The 22,526-nt window shown below is 40.0% G+C and overlaps 1 protein-coding gene across 2 annotated transcripts; it reads left to right on the plus strand.

The window, feature by feature from the left end:
- Nucleotides 1-1,027: 1,027 nt before the first annotated feature.
- MEAF6 (MYST/Esa1 associated factor 6) lies at nt 1,028-20,682 on the plus strand. 2 transcript variants are annotated; one of them, XM_045548238.1, is made up of 7 exons: nt 1,028-1,189; nt 2,530-2,645; nt 5,759-5,846; nt 5,993-6,038; nt 14,350-14,542; nt 18,307-18,340; nt 19,164-20,682. In XM_045548238.1, the coding sequence occupies exons 1-7, from the start codon at nt 1,100-1,102 to the stop codon at nt 19,170-19,172; spliced, it is 576 nt and encodes a 191-aa protein (XP_045404194.1). In that variant the 5' UTR covers nt 1,028-1,099; the 3' UTR covers nt 19,173-20,682. The 2 variants fall into 2 exon arrangements, with proteins under 2 accessions (XP_045404194.1, XP_045404195.1); XM_045548239.1 differs by lacking the exon at nt 19,164-20,682 and adding an exon at nt 17,621-17,678 and having other exon boundaries at nt 1,036-1,189; nt 18,307-18,341.
- Nucleotides 20,683-22,526: the final 1,844 nt, after the last annotated feature.

Consider the following 22,526-nt stretch of genomic DNA (forward strand, 5'->3'; position numbering starts at 1 on the left):
TGGATCCAAATTATATTTCTGACAAAATTGTCAGAACCAGTTCATATGACTAAACTCTATTTGCCCTTATAGGTAATCTAATGAAGGCTGTGGATGAAAAGAAAAAGAAAAAAAAATCCCACCTAGGGTTATGATGGTGAAATTGCAGAACACTGAAAATTGGAGAGCTGAGGCTGAAGAAGTAAGCAGGAGCCTAGTGAAAACACCGTTTACACATTGCTCTTGGAGATAAAAGCTATGTACTTACAGCCATCATTACGTACATTAGATGATTTACTCCTCACAGCAACTGTATTAGGTAGATTCTATGACTACTTTCACTTTACAGATGAGGGAGTTGAGACAAGTGAAATCTAGTTACTTGCCCCAGGTGGCACATTTTATCAATGCAGAGGTAGGATTTTGAACAGATAGTTCTGCCTCCAGTTTGTGTCCTTAACCCCTACACATACTTGTCTCTCTAATGGGCAATGGGAAGCCACTGAAAGGCTTTAAACGGGGGAGCGATATCACATTTGTTTTTAGAAGATGATCCTGGTACCATTGCAGATAAAGGATTAAAGGGGTCTAAGGGTGAAAATAAGGAGGCTGTTGGAATAATGTAGCCCCAAATAGGGAGGGCCTGAGTAAACTAGGGAGGTAGCAGAGGGAAGCAGACACAAGCAGATGGATTGCGAGCTTTTCTGCAGTAGAGTCCGCAGGACTTGATTTTGGATCAGATTTTAATCCTGGGTCGACAGGGAGAATGATAACCAGGTTTCTCACTTGGGCAATTGGGTCGATAGGGAAAGTCATTCACTGAGGTGGGCTGAAGTGGGGCACACAGGAGACTTGGGAGGCTTAAGGACAAGCTTGTCTTTGGACGCAGTGAATGTGTGGTGTCTATAAAGCCCAGCGGCCAACCGAGGGGCAGAAAGGCGAAAAGTACCAACAGCAGCAGCCTCATCACCAGGAACCCCAACTCCAGACTAACAAGCGCTGCGCAGGGCGCCTCGCCGGAAGCCGCGCGCGCAGGCGCAGTGCGGCAAGTCGCCCCCTGGCGGGCGGCGGCGCGCAGAGACCGCCCACAGCTTCGTGCCGCCGCCCGCCTCAGCCCAACATGGCGATGCACAACAAGGCGGCGCCGCCGCAGATCCCGGACACCCGGCGGGAGCTGGCGGAGCTCGTGAAGCGGAAACAGGAGCTGGCGGTGAGGGGCTGGGACCGGGGGCGCCCGGCTCGGGGCCCCGAGCCCGCCCCGCCTCCAGGCCCCAACTGGGCCGCGCCAGGCCATTCGTTGCCCCGGGGGGCGCAGCGCGGCGGGCCGGGAGTCCGGCGGCCCGAGGCAGGCGGCGCACTCCGCGGCCCGCAGGCGGCTCGGCTTCCCGGCCGTGCGAAGCCGGAGCCGGAGCCGGGAGGGGGAGGGGGAGGGGGAGGGGCGGGGCAGCGGCAGGAGGGGGCGTGGAGGGAGGAGGGCGCCTGGGGCCGGGGCTGGGGGCTTCTGTGAGACAGCGCCAGAAAGGGCCGGTGTCTGAGCCTCGGACGTGGGTGAGGGCGAGCGAGCCCGTGGTCTTGGCGGGTGCGGTGCGGGCGTGTCCGTGGGCTGTGGGGAATGAAGCGGCTGTGGGAGGAGGACCCGCTCGCCCAGTCTGGACTTTGGAGGTCGGTGGGGAGCGTGTCCTTTTTGGTACTAGGAGTTATTGAATTGGGTTTTTGATAGGCAGGGATGTGATTTGTTTGGGAACATCTAGAAGGTGACAGGCGAGGGCAGAGGACTCAATCTAGAGAATTCGGAATTGTGACATGCACCCAAGGCCCCATTTACCCTGGTGGCAAAGCCGTCCTTGCCCCCGCATTTTGATTTGAGCCCCCGGGAGGCTCTTCTCACCTGAAGCTGCCCTTCCAGGTTTCCATAGCAACTGGCAGCCCAGCGCCAGCGGCCTGTCTGAGCCTGCGGGGAGGGGAGTGAGATGATGCTGAAAGGCTGCTCACTCTTCCCTCTCCTGGTAGCGATACCTTTTGTGCGTGGGAGTGGAGATGGCCCCATGTTCAGCCTTAACGTGGGTTCTTGACACTGGGTTTCCATGAACTCTCTGAAGTATATGCAAAATTTTGCATATGTTGGCATTTGTCTGGGGACAGGTTTTATACATTCCATTCTGTTCTCAAGGGGGTCCATCACCCCCAAAGGTCTATCAGCAGTCCCTAACCTTTTGGAACCAGGGACTGTTTTCATGGATGACAATTTTTCCACAGACGGTGGGGATGGTTTCGGAATGATTCAAGCACATTACATTTATTGTGTACTTTATTATTAATACATTGTGATATATAATGAAATAATTATTCAACTCACCATAGGTTGGAGACCCCTGGTCTAGACTTAGTCCTAAATAGCCTGCTTCTCCCCATATCATCCATCTCTCCGCAAGGGTGGTTTAGTGTGGGCGGGCTTGGATTTACAAGTCTAGTATCAGGATTTCAGTGTGGTCAAACTTAAATGTTTGCATTTAAAAGGCATTATTTATGTCCTTGTTTGGCATCTCTCAGGAAACACTGGCAAACTTGGAGAGACAGATCTATGCTTTTGAAGGAAGCTACTTGGAAGACACTCAGATGTATGGCAATATTATTCGTGGCTGGGATCGATATCTGACCAACCAAAAGTGAGTGTCAGAAGCCTGTAGTGTACCTATTGTGCCCTAGTAACATTTGTTTGTAGGACTATATGCTCTTGGTAGCAACTTTGCAGGAGGCAGTAGTAAAGTGGTGTTGTGGAAAGAGGTGTGGATGTGAACTTGAACTCTGGCTCAGCCACTGCCTTACTGAGTAATCTTGGCAAAGCCCACATCTGTAAAATAGGGACAGTCAGGCCTGTGGCACAGAGTTGTGTGTGGCTTAAAATGAAATACAGCATATGACAATACCTTACACAACTGTGCTCTGTTTGTGTTTTCCACATTTTAATCAGTCATGAGCTCCACCCTCACAATTTTTGCCATACCTCTGTGCCAACCGTATGGCTATTTACTTAGTAATAATATTCTTTAAAAATTTCTAAACTTTTGGAAAATTTTCAAATCTGTAGAAAAATTGAAAGAGTAGTACGTGAACACTTGATACTGTCCACCTATATTCACAAATTGTTAACATGTTGGCTACATTTTCTTTCTCATTCTCTTTCTCTCTATAGTATATATAAACACACACTTGTATCTACACTTAAATTTTTTTATTTTGAAATAATTACAGATTCATAGGAAGTTGCACAAATAGTACAGAGCTGGGCATAGTGGCTCACACCTGTACTCCTAGCATTTTGGGGGCTGAGGTTGGAGGATCTTTTGAGCCCAGGAGTTCGAGACCAGCCTGGGCAATAGCAAAGACCTCCATCTCTACCAAAAATTTTAAAAATTAGCTGTGTCTGGTGGTGTGCACCTATAGTCCCAGCTACTCAGGAGGCTGGGGCAAGAGGATCACTTGAGCCCAGGAGTTCAAGGTTGCGGTGAGCTATGATGTGTGCCACTGTACTCTAGTCCAGGCAACATAATGAGACCCTGTGTCAAAAATAAATAAATAAATTTAAGAAAAATAGTACAGAGAGGTCCTTTGTATCCTTCACCCAGTTTCCCCCAGTGGTTGTGTTTTATGTAACTATAATACAATATCAAAACCAGGAAATTGACATTGGTACAATGTTTATGTATAGTTCTGTGTCATTTTATCACATGTGTAGATTCATGTAACCACAATCAAGATATGAAACTATTCTATCACCACAAAGATCTTCATGCTATTCCTTTATAGGTATATCCCCTTGCCCCCCTGTACTTTTTTTTCTGCTAAAGCATATGAAAATTAGATGCAGATATCCTGACACTTTACACCTGAATATGTCAGCAGTTACCTCCTGTGAATAAGGACATTTCTCCTACCTAACCATAGCTATCATACCTAGAAAATTAGCACTACATTAATAGTATCATCTGTCTAATACAGTCTTTATCACAATTTCCTCAATTGTGCCCCCGATGCTTTGCTCCTTTGTTTTGATCAAGGATCCAGTGAGCATTCATGCATTGAGTTTGGCTGTTATGTCTTACAGAGAGTCACCCTCTTTGGTGGTGGTTGTAGTGGTATTCATGACATTGCCTTGTAGAATGTCCCAATTTCACATTTTTATTGTAACCTCATGAGAGATCCTTTAAACATTTTTGGCAAAAACATTACATAAGTGATTTGTATACCTTTTGTTGTCTACTTCTGTTTTACCAGGAGGCACATAATGTCAGATTGTCCCATTATGGGTGCTGCCAAGTTTGATCATGTGATCTCTGCTATAAAAGTTTATTTTTCCCTCTATGATTAAAAATAATTTTGGAGGTTATACTTTTATTCTTTTTTTTTTTTTTTTTTTTTTTTGAGACCAAATCTTGCTCTGTTGCCCGGGCTAGAGTGCAGTGGTGTGATCATAGCTCACTGCAGCCTCAAACTCCTGAGCTCAAATGATTCTTTTGCCATATGCTCCTGAGTAGTTGGGACTACAGGTGGGTTCCACCATGCCCTGCTAATTTTTCTATTTTTTGTAGAGATGGGGGTCTCACTACATTGATAGGTTGGTCTTGAACTCCTGGCCTCAAGTGATCCTCCTGCCTCGGCCTCCTAAAGTGCTAGGATTACAGACATGAGCCACCATGCCTGGCCAGGTTATACTTTTAGACACTGTGAATACACTGCTTCCTCCAAATTTTTATTTAGTTGTTTTAATATCCATTGTTAATTCTTATCTGACTCAGTTATTACATTGGAAGTTCCAAAATGGTGATACTCTAATTTTATTATTCTGTTTATATTTATTACTGGCATTCTGAACAAGAGTCTTCCTTTTTTAATTTTTCTTCCTTTCATTTTTCCGCATTTGTCCCAAATGTGGTCAGAGGGAGCCTCCTCAAGCTGATTCCTTTGTCCTTTTGACATGACACTATTAGTCTTGGAGTACTTTGTTGCTTTCTGGCCCAAAAGATACCCTATACCCTATACTCACCTTATTTCTCCCCCCGTCCCAGACTTGGTATTAGCCATTTCTCTAAGGAACCTTTAAATTTGAAAATTAAGTTTATTTAAAAGACACTTCACTAGTGTTTGCTAGTCTTTTTTAATAATAAGCTTTTTTTTTTTTTTTTTTGAGACAGAGTCTCACTCTGCTGCCCAGGCTAGAGTGCTGTGGCGTCAGCCTAGCTTATAGCAACCGGAAACTCCTGGGCTCAAGCAATCCTACTGCCTTAGCCTCCCGAGTAGCTGGGACTACAGGCATGTGCCACCATGCCCAGCTAAATTTTTCTATATTTGTTTAGTTGCCTGGCTAATTTCTTTCTATTTTTTAGTAGCGACGGGATCTTGCTCTTGCTCAGAGCTGGTCTTGAAATCCTGACCTCGAGCAATCCTCCCACCTTGGCCTCGCAGAGTGCTAGGATTATGGGCATGAGCCACCGTGCCCGGCCAATAATAAGCATTTAAAAATACATATTAAAGTGAAAATGTTTGAGAAGCAACTAAATCTCATGTTCCACAGTGGAGCACATACCATACATTGGAAAACATTGCTTTCTATGTAGGCAGTCTGCATGAAGGTCATTTAGGCCAACATAAGTGATACGGAGGCTTTCTGCATAGAACTTGGTTTAAAAAGAATAGTTCTTGACATAAGTCTTGGGGCATCCCCAGCTCAAGCCATAGACATAGCTTGGTGCTTATAATGAGTTTCTTCTGTGTGTTGTAGAAACTCCAATAGCAAAAATGATAGAAGGAACCGGAAGTTTAAGGAAGCTGAGCGGCTCTTCAGTAAATCTTCAGTTACATCAGCAGCTGTAAGTGGTGGTGAGGGGGGATCTTTCTGTGGCCTGTTGTTGGGGAATGTGAGTTTTCTCTTTCCATTCCTCGGGGAGTGCTCTCCTGAGGTCTGCTCACTTTTCTAGTAATTGGTGGTTTTTGTTTTTTTTTTTTTTTTTTTTAGGCAGTAAGTGCATTGGCAGGAGTTCAGGACCAGCTCATTGAAAAGAGTAAGTTTATGTTTTTACTTTTCTCGTCAGTTTGTTTTTAAGCTACCAGAGCCCCTATATTTAACTCATATCCAATTATGTATCTGAGGACTGCACCTCTTGTACTCTTCCCTCTTCTTGCTAGCAGGTAGGAAGCCTTTGGGGTGGACTTAATCATGTTTTTCTTTCAAGGAAGAAACCACCATTTCCTTCCTGCCTCTTCTGTCACATGAAGGTTGGCTTTAGCATCTCAAATACACAAAGATGTCTTTACTCCTGATAAATCTTAAAAATTCTTAGGGAATTTTAGAAAAATTAAAGCAATAACTTTAATGGAAAATTTCAAACATACCTAATAAATCCTCACATACCCAACTTAATAATTCTTAGGAAATTCTTATCCTATAAACAGACTGTACTATGTGTTCTTAAGTACAAAATGGGAAGCAGGTACCATTTACTTTGTAAACAAATTATATAATTTTCTGTTCATAAGCCATACAGTCTCATCCTGTTCTAATTTCTAGTGATGGGATCTAGATCTGTACCTTTAACTTTCTGAGTCTGTGTAGCTGTTTGGATGTTCCCTCTGTACTGGGTCACTTTGAAATACAGCCTATTTTTTTTGTATTGCTGTGTACTGCTTTCAGGTGATATACCTGGTGAGATCTAGTTTTTTTGTTTGCATTGGGACAATAATTTGAGGAAAAAGAATTTTAGTAGTTTGGAAATTAGAACTACTCAGTTATCATCTCACTGTACAGATTTCTAAATTTGTTGCTCTATCCTTAACTTCTTTCCTGAGCTTTAGTCCTGCATTTCCTTCTAGACACTTCTACTCAGATCTTTAAACTCAAAACATTTTGTCTAAAACACGGCTGTTCTATTTCTTTTAAAATTTGTCTGCCCAGTTTTTTTGTTATGGTACTTTTCTTCACCCTCATTCAGAAATCTGTGGACATCTTTGGCTCCTTTCTGCCAACCTAATCAATTGTACCAACTCTTTTTTTTTTTCTTTTTTCTTTGAAGAGCCATTTCGTCTCAGTACCAAGTCTTTTTGATTTTTCTTTTACTGTAACTCTCAGCCATATCTTATTTCTTTTCAATTAATACCACTTCTAGAATGTAGGGCTGTATCATCTCCTTTGTAGAGTAACAAGACTGGTTAAGGAACATCCTGGACCTCATTCTTGTAAATTGAGATGGAATGATGTCTGACTCAGTTTTCATAAGAGCCTGTAATGCCACCCTGGATGAGATGAGCTAATAATTCAGTATATGGCTCTGTACCTATCTACCCATACAGAACAGCTACATCTATGTACTGGTCAGGAAAAGACTCTTAAAGTCACTGCTCTTAGAGGCTTGCTTGAGACAAACACTTACGTATTAAAGATTTTAAAGTCTTCATCCTGGATTGAGCCACACCTCTGGAATGTATCATATTGGTATCTTTTGGTTTTCCTTGTAAAGTTATTTTTGCTGAATTATGCTCTGGTCCTGTAAAATGTGTCACTGTATGTTGTGAGAGGATGTTGCAGATGTTTATTATCATTACTAATTATCTCCTTTAGAAATAATTTTCCCTGAACAAAGTTGTTTTTTTTTACTGCAAAATCTAGTAATTGACTGTTTTCTTCCTTGTGTGGGTGCTAAAATGCTTAAAGCCAAATTTGTTGTTCCCCTCTATCAAGCAAATAGATATTTATAGGATACATTTTGGGAATGAATCTTAAAACTGCATCTAGCTTATTTTCCTCTTTTATTTCTCTTTGCCTTACTTTTCTCATTTTTAATTTATTTTATTGGATTTCATTATGTGAATCTTGGTAAGCTGCCTTGAATTCTTTTTGGAATAAAGCAGAATATAGAGAATTACATAAATACTGGAGTTCATGAATTCAAATGTCAGAGGCCCTTTACAGTAATTCTGTTGTGTTATATCCCACCACCTCTCTGTCATTACTGCTCCTCACTGCTCTTTTTTAAGATTTCATTTTTGTCTTGATTTTCTGCAGCTAACTACAATGCATCTAAGTATGAATTTCTTTATCTAGCTTTGGTTTCTTTGGACTTCTTGAAACTGTGGTTTGCTGTTTTCCATCAGTTCTTGACAATTCCTAGCTATTATTTCTTCAGATATTGCATTTGCCCCATGCCCTTTTTCCTCTTTTTCTGGTACTTTGGTTAAATGTATTTAAATCTTCTCAGTTTATCCTGTATGTTTTTTATTGTCTCTTCTATCTTTGTCTCTGTGTTGCATTATAAGAGCACTTTCTTTTCCTGACACACCTACCAGTTCACTAATTCTCTTTTCAGCTGTGTCTGATATGCTGTTAACCCTTCTCTTGATTTTAAATGTTTTGTTTTTGCATTTTTGATTTCTGGAAAATCTAATTATTTTAAAACTCTGCTGTTTAATTTTTTCATAGCTTTTTCTGCAGTTATTTTCAGACTTGTCTTTTACTTCTATACATTTAGTAAGCATTGTTGTTCTATAGTCTGTAGTTTATTTCAGTCTCCAAAGGCTTTCAGGGCCTGTTTCTATTGTCTGTTGTTTCTGCTGGTTATTACTCGCGAAATCTAAATTCCTTGTGTGCTAGGTGATCTTTGTGTACTGCTCATTGTAATTAAAAAAGTATTTAGTAAAATAATTTGAGGGCTAGGATGAAGGTACTGTCTTCCAGATAAGAATGTTTGCTTCTGTTAGGTACTTGGACTTCTTTAAACCAGGTTCAAGGCTTGAGGGTCCCTGGAAGGCCCACATGATTCAAACCAAACTTTAATTCCATGAAAGGAAAGGTTTAGTTTGCCTTTCACTTCTTTTCCTTTGTACAGAGTCCTTCCAATGTTTTAGAATTTCTGTATGACAGATTTTGTGGAATGAGTTCTTGTTTATAATGCCTTTGATCTTCAGTGGTGATAAGCAAACATTCTTTTTTCTTAGAATTTTTACTTGGCATATTCTTAGATTTAAAGGATTTTGGAGTTTTGCACTTAAAGCATTCTGAAGTTTTTCCTCAAAAATGCATTACTTTCTGCTTTTTTTTTTTTTTTTTTTGCTTCATTTGTACCCACACTAAAATGATAGAGAAGATTTGCATGATCCCTAAAGGGGAACTTTTTGCAAATTTGGGAAGCATTGTATATTTTGTAAAAACAATAAAAGGAAAAGAAAACAGGCAGATTTTATCTTGTTTCCTTTAAAGGATCAGCACAAGCTCTGTTTCTTTTACCAAATTTCTTTGACGCTTTCATTAAATCAGATCTCTCTTCAGCCTTTAAGTTATTCCAGTGGGTAGGTAAGCATTGTTCTGGGTGTCTTCTCTTCCTCCTTTAAACCTTTTGTGCTGCAAAGTTAATGGCTGCGGCCTAGCACTTTGGAAGCCTGAGATGGAAGGATTGCTTGAGGCCAGGAATTTGAGACCAGCCTGAGCAACAGTGAGACCCGGTATCTATAAAAAATAGAGAAATTAGCTGGGCCTGGTGGCGCATGCCTATAGTCCCAGCTACTCGGGAGGCTGAGGCAGGAGGATTGCTTGAGCCCAGGAGTTTGAGGTTGCAGTGAGCTGTGATGGCTCTACTGCACTCTAGCCTGGCACACAGAGGGGAGACCGTGTCTCAAGAAAAAAAAGAAAAAGTTATTGGCTTTAATAGCCATTCCTTTCTCTCTTTTTTTTTTTGAGACAGAGTCTTGCTCTTTTGCCCGGGCTAGAGTGCCGTGGCGTCAGCCCAGCTCATAGAAACCTTAAACTCCTGGGCTTAAGTGATCCTCCTGCCTCAGCCTCCCGAGTAGCTGGGACTACAGGCATGCACCACCATGCCCGGCTAATGTTTTTAGTTGTCCAGATAACTTCTTTCTATTTTTTTTAGTAGAGACAGTGTCTAGCTCTTGTTCAGGCTGATCTCTAACTCCTGACCTCGAGCGATCCTCCCACCTTGGCCTCCCAGAGTGCTAGGATTACAGGTGTGAGCCACCACGCCCAGCCTATTCCTTTCTTTTAGTAAGTAGAGCACTGAGCACCTCATTTGTGGATTTACAAATTAATCAAAATCTGACATTCTTTGCCCTAAAAATGAGTTGCTCATTTTTATGCCAGTGAGAAACAAACTTAAGTGTTTTTTCATGGTGGCAGCGTCATACAATTGACCGATTTGCTGCTGCACTTTGAGGCGTGACCTGCCTATTTTATGATCATACCTCTTCTGCTTCCATGAGCCAAGGCAGAAAATTATTCTCACTTTGTCATTTCACTTTGTATGTTAATAGTGTTTAATCTAGTCACCCTTGTTCCTGATTCTTTTTATAAACCACTTCTAGCCTAGTAATCCTAAAACACAGGTTTGTACAGACAACTCACAAAATGTTCATTGTTTTATTTGGCTCCTCTGTTCAGAAATTCTTTCTTGGTGGCTTTCCCTTGTTATATCCTGCTCACAACTGTTTTGCTAGAAATAATCTTTACTGTTTGTTTAGAATTTGACTTGTATGTTTGTAGATCTCAAGAATATTAAGATTTGAACACTTACTGTGTTCCAGACTCTGAGCAAGCACTTTACTTGCATTATCACCTTTAATCCTTAAAGCTACTTACTCCTTAAGGATAGGTATAGAATTGTAAGCTCCATGAAAGGAGGGAACATTGCTATAGCTCTAATGTCTAGGTTGATGCCTCATCCATAAGAGATACTCATAAATATTAATATTTGCCATATGTGAGAAAGAATTGCTATTTTACAGATGGGGAAACAGACTCAGAAAGTTAAGTGACAAGTCAGTTCTCTTAACCATCACCTCACACTATGTAGATGAAATTCCTTAGTCTGGTATTTGTGACCCCTGGTAACCTGTCTTTCCAGTTCACCTTTCATTTTTCAAGCTTTCTGTTTAAGAGATATTCTTTGATTCATTTGTACCAAATATACCTTGTGTCTCTTACCTCTGTACCTTTGCTTGTGCTATTTTTTGTACTTATCTTGGCTTCTCATTTTTCAGAGTCTCGTTTCAATTCCACCCTCTTAATGAAGCTTTTCCTGAATGATCTGCTCTTTGTTCTCTGTGACTCCCATGGTGCTAATATCCATATCAGTCCTTTGGGACATCTGTTAACTGCCTGGTGTGTTACATCTTCAGAGAGGTAACACAGGTGAATTCTCAATTTATAGGGCTTTGATTCAATTTAAACTGTGTTATATATGTTTGTACATGTGTGTATGAACATATGGACTTGTAGAATGACCAACTCATCCATTTACTCAATGCTCCCATAGCAACTGACCAAAAATGAATAAACAGTTGGTTTTGCCCATCAGCATCTTTTAGTAGAATTGCAACATAAACAAAATTTGGGGCATCTAACTTGCCTTTCTTACCTGTCTCCCACCTTTTAGTTATCTCTTCCCTCTCCCCCTGTTCCCAGCCCCTCCTTAGTCTTGAATCCCTTCTGGCATTCTGTCTATGATCCAGAGCTTTTATGGCTTCATGCCCTGTCAGCCTTTTCTCACTCCAATCAGTGTTTCTGCCATTTGCATTTTTAGAAATGATATTTCTTTACCTATGTCAAAGTAGGAGTGACTGGGTATGGGAGAGGAGGGCTGACTGTCCTGACCACAATTCTCCCTTTCAGACTTACGTTTTTATATTTCATTAGATCCTTCCCTTCCCTTCCCTTCCCTTCCCTTCCCTTCCCTTCCCTTCCCTTCCCTTCCCTTCCCTTCCCTTCCCTTCCCTTCCCTTCCCTTCTCTCTTTCTTCTCCTCTCCCCCCCTCCCCTCTTTCTTTAGAGACAGGGTCTTGCTGTGTTGCCCAGGCTGGAGTACGATGGCTAATCACAGGCACGATCTTAGTGTACACTACAGCCTTGAACTCCTGGACTCAAGTGATCCTCCTGATTCAGCCTCTGGAGTAGCTAGGACTTCTGGTAGATTTTTTTTTTAAACTAGAAAAGCAATACATTCTCAGTGTGATAAGTCAAGTAATTCAGAAATGAATATGAAAAAGGTTAATTACCTCCTGTTCTATTTCAGTCCCAACATTCTGAGGTAACTAACATTAAAAGCTTTATATTATCCTGACACATCTTTCTGGATGGCTTATTGACCATTTTGTCTGTCTTTGGAGAAATGTCTATTCAAATCCTTTGCTAACTTATAAATTTGGCTTTGTGTCTTTCTACTATTGAGTTCTAACAGTTCTTTATATATACTAGATACAAATCTCTTGCCAGATATATAATTTGCAAGGATCTTCTCCCATTCTGTGTGTCATCTTTTCACTTTCTTGGTATTGTTTGCAGCTCAAAATCTTTTTTGTTTGATTTGGTTTGGTTTTTTTTTTTTTTTTTTTTTGAGACAGAGTCTCGCTCTGTTGCCCGGGCTAGAGTGAGTGCCGTGGAGTCAGCCTAGCTCACAGCAAACTCAAACTCCTGGGCTTAAGCGATCCTACTGCCTCAGCCTCCCGAGTAGCTGGGATTACAGGCATGCACCACCATGCCCGGCTAATTTTTTCTATATATATTTTTAGTTGTCCAGATAATTTCTTTCTATTTTTAGTAGAGATGGGGTCTCGCTCTTGCTCAGGCTGGTCTCGAACTCCTGACCTTGAGCGATCCACCCGCCTCGGCCTCCCAGAGTGCTAGGATTACAGGTGTGAGCCACCGCACCCGGCCTTTGGTTTGGTTTTTTAAATTTTTTGATAGAGGTGGGGTCTCCTTATGTTGCCCAAGCTAGTTTTGAACTCTTGGGCTCGAGTGATCCTCTTGTCTCATCCTCCCAAAGTGCTGGGATTATAGGCATTAGCCACAGTGCCTGGCCAAAAGTTTTTATGTAAATGATATAGTCCAATTTATATATATATATTTTTTTGTTACATTTGCTTTTGTGGTTATATCTAAGAAACCATTGCCTAACACAGTGGATTCTAAGAGCTTTGGTCCTAGCTCTTACATTTAGGTCTATGATCTATTTTGAGTTATTTTTTGTGTATGATATGAGATAGGGGTCCAACTTCATTATTTTGCATTTGAATATCCAGTTGTCCCAGCACCATTTGTTGAAAAGACTATTCTTTCTTCATTGAATTGTCTTGTTGCCCTTGTCGAAAATCAATTGACTGTAAATGTAAGGGGTTTATCCTGAACTCTGGATTCTAGTCGTTGACCTGTATGTCTATCCTGTGCCAGTACCATGGTGTTGATTACTGCAGCTTTGTGTAGTATGTTGTTTTTTTATGTGAAATCAGTTTTCTTGAACTTCAGAAGGACAAGATTGGTCAGTCTACTTTTCCTAGCTTCATAGCTCTAGAGCTTCCTTTTTTGTTGTTTTTTTGAAATGTGTTCAAAAATAGGGTTTCATGATTTCTGAGATTTGGCTGTTTTTCTCTTCTCCTTTTTTGGGACTGTCTCTTTCCTTTACTTCTCATATCCATATGCTACTCAGTTTAAAATCTCTTCCCAGCAGATTACAATATGAAGACCATAAAAAGAAGAAAACTGGTCCCCAGTCCTGCTACCCACATAACCCCTTTTTACAATTTTTAGAAACAGATAATGTATATATTTGGGATCCTTCAACAGTTGAGTAATATGAAAGTCTTCTCTCATCCTTATCAGAGTTTCAAGAAATTCCTTTCAGCAAAAACAAGTATACGTATATAAAATTATATGTAATTATATTCTTAAAAATGTATATTTTTTTATTCAAGTTTTTCTTGAACTTGCTTTTGTTTATTTAATATATCTAAGTGATGCTTTAAAATTGAGACTATGTGTCAGCTGAAGAGTATTAGTACTTTTTAAAAGCATTCTTAAGACTTAACAGAGTAATTCAGGAATGGGCTCTTCTCCCTCTTGGGCCCTTTTTCTTGATAGAAAGACAGGACTCCTTTATGGTTTGGGAAAAGAGCCATGGCCAGCTGTAGGCAGTTTTTCCAGGATCATCCCTCATCCCTCTGGAGACCTATCTGGCATGTTCAGTAATTTTTTTTTTTTTATAATTATTAATCCCATTAGTGTATTCTATGTTTAAATAACCTTTATGCAGTAAGGTTATCCTGGTTGTAAGTTCCTATCTCCCAGCTGTCCTTAGAGCTGTTGCCTCTGGCTACACTGTTTCAGCTTACCTGTTTTTCGGGAACTCTGGTAACTTTGATGCTTTGTATGTATCTTCTCTGTCAACATGTATTTTTCTCTCTGTCAATTAGAATGTATGGTCCTTGAGGGTAGAGAATGGTCTTTTTCTGCATATTAGTGCTCAAAAAATCTTTCCTGATTATGGACAGATTGCCCAAGCAGTACTGATGATGTGTTTGGGGCTTTGTGTTTTATTCCCTCCAGGGGAGCCAGGAAGTGGGACAGAAAGTGATACTTCACCAGACTTCCACAATCAGGAAAATGAGCCCAACCAGGAGGATCCTGAGGATCTGGATGGATCTGTGCAGGGAGTGAAACCTCAGAAGGCTGCTTCTTCTACTTCCTCAGGGAGTCATCACAGCAGCCATAAAAAACGAAAGAATAAAAACCGGCACAGGTCAGTGGCAGGGATCCCACTGCTTAGGGCTTCATGACCATTGCTGTGAAGGGGCTTTCCTAGAATTAAACTCTTTAGGATTGTTGCAGAGCCTTTCTGTTGCTGATGGAAAGATAGTCCTTCAGACTTTCTAGAAGGCATGGAAACCAGGTATTCACAGGGTTTCCCTACCTCCCAGCAGGTTTGAGGCCAGGGCAAGATTCCTTACTCTTGAAACTATGCATTTGTCCACTCCTCTTGGGAGCGTGCATGCTCAGGAGGTGAGATCGGGTATGCAAGGCGTGGATAGGGTTCCCTGTCTTCTGGTTTGCTTCTGGGTTTGCTTTATAAACCTGTAGGCTATTCTTTCATGCATGCAAGGTATTAAAGTTGTTAGCTTTGTGGGTATGGATATGGGGATAATGTAGAATTAACTCTAACTGATTTCAACCTCCTTGGCATCAGCTGATTCTTCCAATCTGTTAAGAGTTTTTCTTGTTGATGGCAGTAGTGTTTTTTAGGCTGCAGAAATAATATTTCCTCCAAATAGTGATTAAGGACTGCTGCTTAACATTTTTCTGCAAACCACAAGTCACCATGCTAATCTCATAACTAGTAAGAAATAGCAAAAATTATGCATAAATATATATATATATTTAAATAAAGCTACAGGTTATTTCACCACTGTAATAGGACTGGTGCTAGCTTATCACAAGCAGCAGAGAAACATACTCTTGAAAATAATATTTTTTTAAATTGTCAAGATAATTAAATGTCATGCTCTGTGTTGCTTTTATTGAATTTACTCCAGTGTCCTCTTAAGGTAATGATTATTTTCTTATTTCATAGTGTCTAAAGTAGGAAAGAAATTTCTTAAAAGTTTCTGGGACTTTTTTTCCCATTACTGATCAATAGACTCTCTAGATAGCTGTTTATTTCAGGTAATACCTCATTTCCATTAGTAACGTGATCAGCTGATGACTGATAAAAAGGAATTAGACAGGCGTTGAACTACACTTTCTTCTTGCAGGTGTCTGGTAAATTTCCATAGTAATACTTCTTCCTATCCTTTCTTCTCCCGGCCCTAGCAGCTAACTCATTCCAGAAAAAAATACTAATAGTTATAAAGATCTTTGATATTAGTTATTGCTTTCACAAATGGTGTTTTCTGTTTGGGAAGCAGAATCCTGGTTTTTATAGCTGTCCTTCATCTTTCCTCTGATTTAGATTGCCTCCATTGGCCTTAGGCACTCATCTGCCCCAAGAGAGGAGAGTAGAGCTGATTTGCTGCTTTTCTAGGGAAGCCAGATTCAGTGTGACTGAGTGGCACTTCAGTGGCCAGTTAAGGTTCTTGAATTCCTGCCATCTTTAGTCAGGAATTATGTCTGGTCCAAGCCTCTTACCCCTGACTGATAGCTTAGTGGGGTGGGTATAAATATTGTCCCTGCATATTGATAAGTTTGTACCCAGTACAGTATGTGTTTCTCCTCCAATGTGGCATACCCTGTAAAGTCAGAGAGAGTCAATAGTAAATTATTTGAACAAATATTTGAGCACTTACTATGTGCTAGGCACCGTTCAATGCTGAACAAAGCAAAGTGGAAATAAATGTGGCACTTTAACAAATGAAAATAACTTTTGAATTTGCCCTCTTCAGGAATATGAAAATACATTAAGTAATTTTTAACATTCGTGGTTATCACAGTGTTCTTAATTCTTATACTTTATATGATAACCTGAACAATAAGTCAGTCCTAGTGTCTTTAAAGAAAAAGTTGAAATAATAGCATATAGCTGCTCTTAGAGGTTTCTGCTACTATAGTAAACCCTAAAATTCTTCTAGGTAGTTTGCGAAGTTTTGATTAATTAGGTACAGTCTATTTTAATTTTTGAACAAAGTTAAGTCAGACTGAAAATGAAATATTTGATAATACCTGATTTGTAACTTACTGTATATTCTCCCAAATGTCTTAAGTGAAAATATTGTATAAAAGATATTGACATTAGCTTTCTACCAGCTTCATTCTTGCAGACATTGTCTAGTAGGAAAAGGTAGCCATTTGCATATTGTTTTGCCGCCTGTTAAAGCCTGAAAGGCGTTGGTGCCAGCTAAGAAGCAGGTGTCATGCTCTGGGTTAATGTTTGCTTTGGAGGTCTGCCCAGACCATGGTCTGTTAGCAGTGATGGCATAAAATGGCCTCCTCCTCTGTCCTCCCATCCAGATCCCTGAGGCTTAAGGTGTTTGTGGATGTCAACTTTCCTTTATTTTAATAGGGGCACTGCAGATTTGGTGTTCCTTAATTGCAGCCCCGGCATAAACAGTTAACTGCCATCACCAATTTAGGCTGCAGAGTAATATTGCTCTTCAGTTTTTGGAAAAAGACTCTCCCACTGAAATTTATTCCTTCAACCCTTGGCTTCCAGGGTGAAGGCGTAGAAAAGGAGCACCATGTTCCTTGGACACATTTAGAACATATAACTTGAGTAAAAAGTTGCAAAATGTTTTCCTTTTTTAAAGTTTAGAATGTTTTTGTCAGCTTTTATTTTAGTGAAAGTGTATTATGCTGAGTTGTTAGTACTGTCTTCAAAGTGCCCTTCATTATATGACTTAACCTTTCTTTCTCTGTTTCTTCTAATGCTCTAGTTATATTTTTCAATACAGTTAAATATTGTTAAAGTTCTAACTCTGAATCTGGCAGCTAATAAGAGGGCTCCAGGTATCTGTAGTTTTCTAATGAAATAACTTTTCCTTTCATAGTCTATTCTTCTGATATGAGATCCACTGAGGGAAGGGAATCTCCTGGCCACAAAATCTTTGGTGCTATGATGTTTGAAACTCTATGGCTTACGATTCTTAAAGCTGATTTTGTATCTACAATTCTTGCTAGGGTGGCTAATCGACTAATTTATTCAATTAGTATATTAATTTCTATTGCTTTCTTCCTTTCAAATGCTGCCCCTCAGCCCGTCTGGCATGTTTGATTATGACTTTGAGTAAGTTTGATTTGAATTAGTATTTGTGCTGTGTTGTTTAGTGTGTAGACACCAGTATGCCTTTTTGAGACCTTTCTAACCCATAGTTTATCTGTTTAATTGTAGGTATGTATATTAGGTTAGGCTGGGAAGTTTTTTTTAAAAACAGAAAAACGTGATGGAGGTAACATTTTATTTAATAACTTAAGCAAAATTAAGTAAACTTCACTTTTATGCATTTTAATTTCCTTTAAAATAGATAACCTTTACTTTAATTCATATTTAAATTGATTTTCTGGCTTTGCTTCATAAGGAGATTAATAGTTTAAGATCTTGATATTTTGCTTTGGAAAGATTTAAAAATTGAAATTCATTTAATTTCTTTTGTGTTTCATGTCCAGAAATACAAACTCCTAGTGTCTTTCCTGTTCTTAATCACCATGTGTCTCAGTAATTTTCAGTGATACAGTTACAGAGCTAATGTATTAACATAGAGCATGCCCTTTTAATTCAATCTCTTTAATACCTAATTTTGGAATAGTTTTTAAAAATTATATGGCTTTTGTAACTGCTATATACATTTCTTTTTAGAGTCATCTAAGTTTGCCTATGGCAAAAATATCTGCTCTTAATTTTTAATACTTGCTTAATAATATCTGGGTAAACAACTAAATATGACATAGCTTAATGAAGAATGTGGATTTTACTTAACCAAATAGTCTTTGTTATAGCTTGTGCCCTATGCAGTAGCTGATTGTTGAACCCATTTCTGTAAATTAAAATCCAAATATCTTTTATCTTTCCTATCACAGGATTGATCTGAAGTTAAACAAAAAACCACGAGCTGTAAGTATCAGCCAGACCACTTCAGAGGGGCTGGCAATTTTGTAGATGATTAGAAAAACGTATTCCTCTTTAAAGCTTGAGTGTTCCTAACCTGGGTTCACAATACTTGTTTTTTAAAGTCTGGGGTGTCCTTCTGGATACACTTCACTTTTTAAGTGTGTTATTTACTTTTTTTATATTTTGGAGAGAGAAGGAGGTCACATACATTTTTACTGAAGAAAAAAATCCTTTTCACTAAATAATAAATTGTTAATACTAGCTCTTTTTCTTGACTGGTGAGTTCAGGTGGTCTAATAAGAACAGAATTGATGGGCTGGGCACTGTGGCTCACACCTGTAATCCTAGCACTCTGGGAGGCCAAGGTGGGAGGATTACTTGAGCGCAAGAGTTCGAGACCAGCCTGAGCAAGAGTGAGACCCCGTGTGTACTAAAAATAGAAAAAATTAGCTGGAGGTGGTGACTCACGTCTGTAGTCCCAGCTACTCAGGAGGCTGAGGGAGGAGGATCGCTTGAGCCCATAAGTTTGAGGTTGCTGTGAGCTAGGTTGATGCCATGACACTCTAGTCTGTGCAACAGAGTGAGACTCTGTCTCAGAAAAAAAAAAAAAAAAGATTAAAAAAAAAAAAGAACAGAATTGATGTTTCAATCCCTTTGTGGACTCAGAAGACATGCCATTTTCAGATGCGAAATATTACACATTTGAAATAGAATCTTTAGCTATAGAACAATCCCCTAGCAGAGTTTTTTATGAGAGTTTTTTCCCTTAGGGTCAAACCAGTGTTCTGCTGAGAGTAAGTTGGGACTTTTGTTTTTCTCTCTTTAGGACTATTAGAAGATGCATTAGTGCAGAAGCTCCCAGGCTGTAGAGCCCTGCTTTCTTTCTCCGACCTCACAAAGATAAACATCCCTCACCTGAGTGTGTGGCCATCCACCTCTGCTCTCCCAGACCCAGTGCCTGTGACTCTTGAGTAGTTTGTTCTAAATGTGGTGACAAACATTTCTCTGAGACATTGGATCATTTACTTTGTGTCATTTTTAGTAACAGATCTGCGGGAAGACCAAGACATGGTTATAATCCCAGCAAATTGCTAACTGTGCATTTTTCCTTCTTAGAATGAATGTCTCCCCCAAAACTGGCTGGCACCAGCTTCATCTGTGATACCCATCAAGAATGTTCTCTGGTTTTATTTTATGCTGAAAGTAGAACACAAGTCACATTTCAGATGGAGGCTGTAAATATCTGGCATTTGCTTATTTGGTTTTGTGCTTTATTATTTTTCTATTGTTGTTTTTACCATCGTATTTTCTTTTGGGCCTTTTTTGTAATGCCTTTGTACAGCTCGTACCTTCCTGCTGGCATATCTGATAATCTTTTTCATGCAGTTGCCAATATTCTTAACGGAAAATAATCTGGTTTATTGTAAGTAAAATGGGAAACTTGGCTCTTTGGTTTTTTGCAAGGAGAGGTAAAGAGTGTTTATTTAGAAATTACCTATCTTTAATCTTTCTGAGTTGGAAGCAGATTCCTGTTCAAGGAACAAGAAAAATGGAAAAACATAAGTTTAAATCAATCCTTTCTAAATATTTTAATTCTTTTGTATAAATAAAATTTCACAGGCTTTGACCTCTCATGCTTTACTTTTAAGCCTGTGATTGTTTTTTCACTTATTTATTCATATCATGCCTTATGGAAATTTCTTTCTTTTTCTATATTTTCTCTCTTTGCTGGTATTCACCTGATTAAATAATTGCTCTAAAAACCACCATGGCATATGGAAAGACCCAAAATGACACCAAAAGCTGATAATGTATAGAGTTCTTGAGTGAAAGATTGTATCAGTGAAAGCCAGCGTCGCCCAAGAGATCCCCCTTGCTGGGGTTGATGGCCTTAGGGATTTGCTGATAATAGTTACCTGTCTTTAGTGCCTGGTGATCAGCTGGACATTGGAATCATCTAGGAAGCTTTAAAAAATACAGATGCCTGGGTCCCACCCCCAGAGATCTGGGGCATATCCTGGTTGCTGGGATTTCCTTTTAAAGAGTCCCTGGGATTCTGATAAGAAGCCAAGTTGAGAACTACTGCATTAGGAGACTTGAATGGTTTGATTTAAATCCTATGTTATGAATCAGTCTAATGAATAAGATCTGGGCCTGACCTTTCCTTTGACTCTAGTTATCATACTCCTTTACTTATGCCCATATCTTTGTAAGAAACAGTTTGTTCCATTTGTGATAATATTGGTAGAGCTGACTATGGATGGCATCTGCTGTCATAACAAGTCTCCCTTGTCAGATGTGTAAAAGCTTTCACTCCTATTCTCAAATAAACTTTTTGTTTTTGACTCTGTGACTATTTAGATGTCTTTGGCTATGTCTTTGGAGCAGAATTTCAATGTCAGGGTTTTTAAGGAAGTAGTTTCTCATATTTAGATTGTTCCATAAAAAAACCCAAATTCCAGAAGCACTCTGTATCCTTTGTCTGTCTGTCTCCTTTTCTGGGAGGGAGGAGTGGGTTGCTTGCAGTTTTCTTAACTCTAAGGAAAGCACACAGCAGATGTTAAAATATTTTTGACTCTTATAGTTCAAAACATTGCTGGAGAGAGAATAATACTGCTCTTTTTTTTTTTTAACTTTTTTTTTTCTAGACTAGTACTCTTAAGAAGATACAGTATTTAGGCCAGGCACAGGGGCTCACGCCTATAATTCCAGCACTTTGGGAGGTCAAGGGGGAAGGGTCGCTCAAGGCCAGGAGTTGGTGACCAGCCTGGGCAACATAGTGAGACCCTGCACCTACCAAAAAATTAAAAAATTAGCTGGGCTTGGTGGTGCATGCCTGTAGTCCTAGTTGCTCGGGAGGCTGAGGCAGGAGGATTGCTTGAGCCCAGGAGTTTGAGGTTTCAGTGAGTTGTGATTGCACCACTGCACTCCATCCTGGGTGACAAAGCAAGACCCTGTCTCAGAAAAAAAAAAATTATTTAAAGGCATATTTATGTGTGTGAACATACCTGTGTATATATGTAGTTATGGTGGGAGACAGGTTACTTGCTTTATACTTATTTTCTCTATGATGTTTAATCCTTGAATAGGAAACCTTCCAGTTTTCCTATAAGTTGACCAGGTGTACTGGATATGTTCAAGCCCTGAGCGATTGCTTAGCTTCCCTACTTTGGAGGTATTTAGAAAAAGGCACCAAGGGTTCCCTGCTGTTGTGCTTGTGATGTTTAACTTCAGTTAAAGTTTTGACTTTAAAAGTGGGTGAGGTAATGACTTTGGTCAAGTCATTGATCAAAAGAACAAATGTGCTAAGATGGATGGACATAGGAGTTTAGGTGGCAGTTGCCCCTCACAGTCGCTGCCTGTGACACTTGGCATTGATTGCTTGGTGACCTGTACCTTCCCATCTTAGCAGCCTCATCAGGTGTCCCTGAACTGGAATGCCTGCCAGGACCACTGAGAAGGTGCTTCCTCTGAGCATGCCTTCACCAGTTTGGTTGAGTTTGGCACAGTACTTTGCTACATGCCCATAGGGACGGAATGAATTGGTTTAAAGAACTACAGCCAAATTGCAAGAAGTTGGCTCCCATGATGTGTCCTTCTTCCCTTTCTTGTAATCCAGAGGGACCAAAGAGGGAATGGGAGGACTGAGGACAACCCTACTAGTTTATTTCTACCATCTGGATAAATTTGTTTTTCTGGATTTATCCTTCTCTAAGGTGAGAATAGGTTGTCTTTGGCCCTTTTTCGTAGTTATAAGACATTAAAAAAAAAAAAGTCCAGGCCCTTTGTAGTTACATTTTTTTTGTCTTATACTGGGAGGATGGTGCCAGTACTCAGCTTCGTGGGGAGTATATTTCTCCATGGGGCTGAGGAAATAGTTTACTCTGTTTAAACTCAAAATGTTCTAATCACTGTCAGACCCTACAAGTTGAAGATGGAAAGCAGAAACAACCCATGAAGTTCAGAAGCCATTTGGGACCTAGGGGAGGGACTGACAGGAGGCTTCTGAATTTGGACAGGGCCAGTGTGGGGTGAGAGCTTGTGGAATTCAAAGCTCTGTACTGATCTGGAGAGGCCACATGCCTTAGGGACCTCTGAGCACCATAAGAAATTGATTAGTAATTATGCAGGGTAGACATTCTCCCCACAATCAAGTTTATACTGTTTGCTTAGAAGAAAATCCCTCACT

This window comes from Lemur catta, chromosome 3, assembly GCF_020740605.2.
Source record: "Lemur catta isolate mLemCat1 chromosome 3, mLemCat1.pri, whole genome shotgun sequence".
In the NCBI taxonomy this organism is placed as follows: domain Eukaryota; kingdom Metazoa; phylum Chordata; class Mammalia; order Primates; family Lemuridae; genus Lemur; species Lemur catta.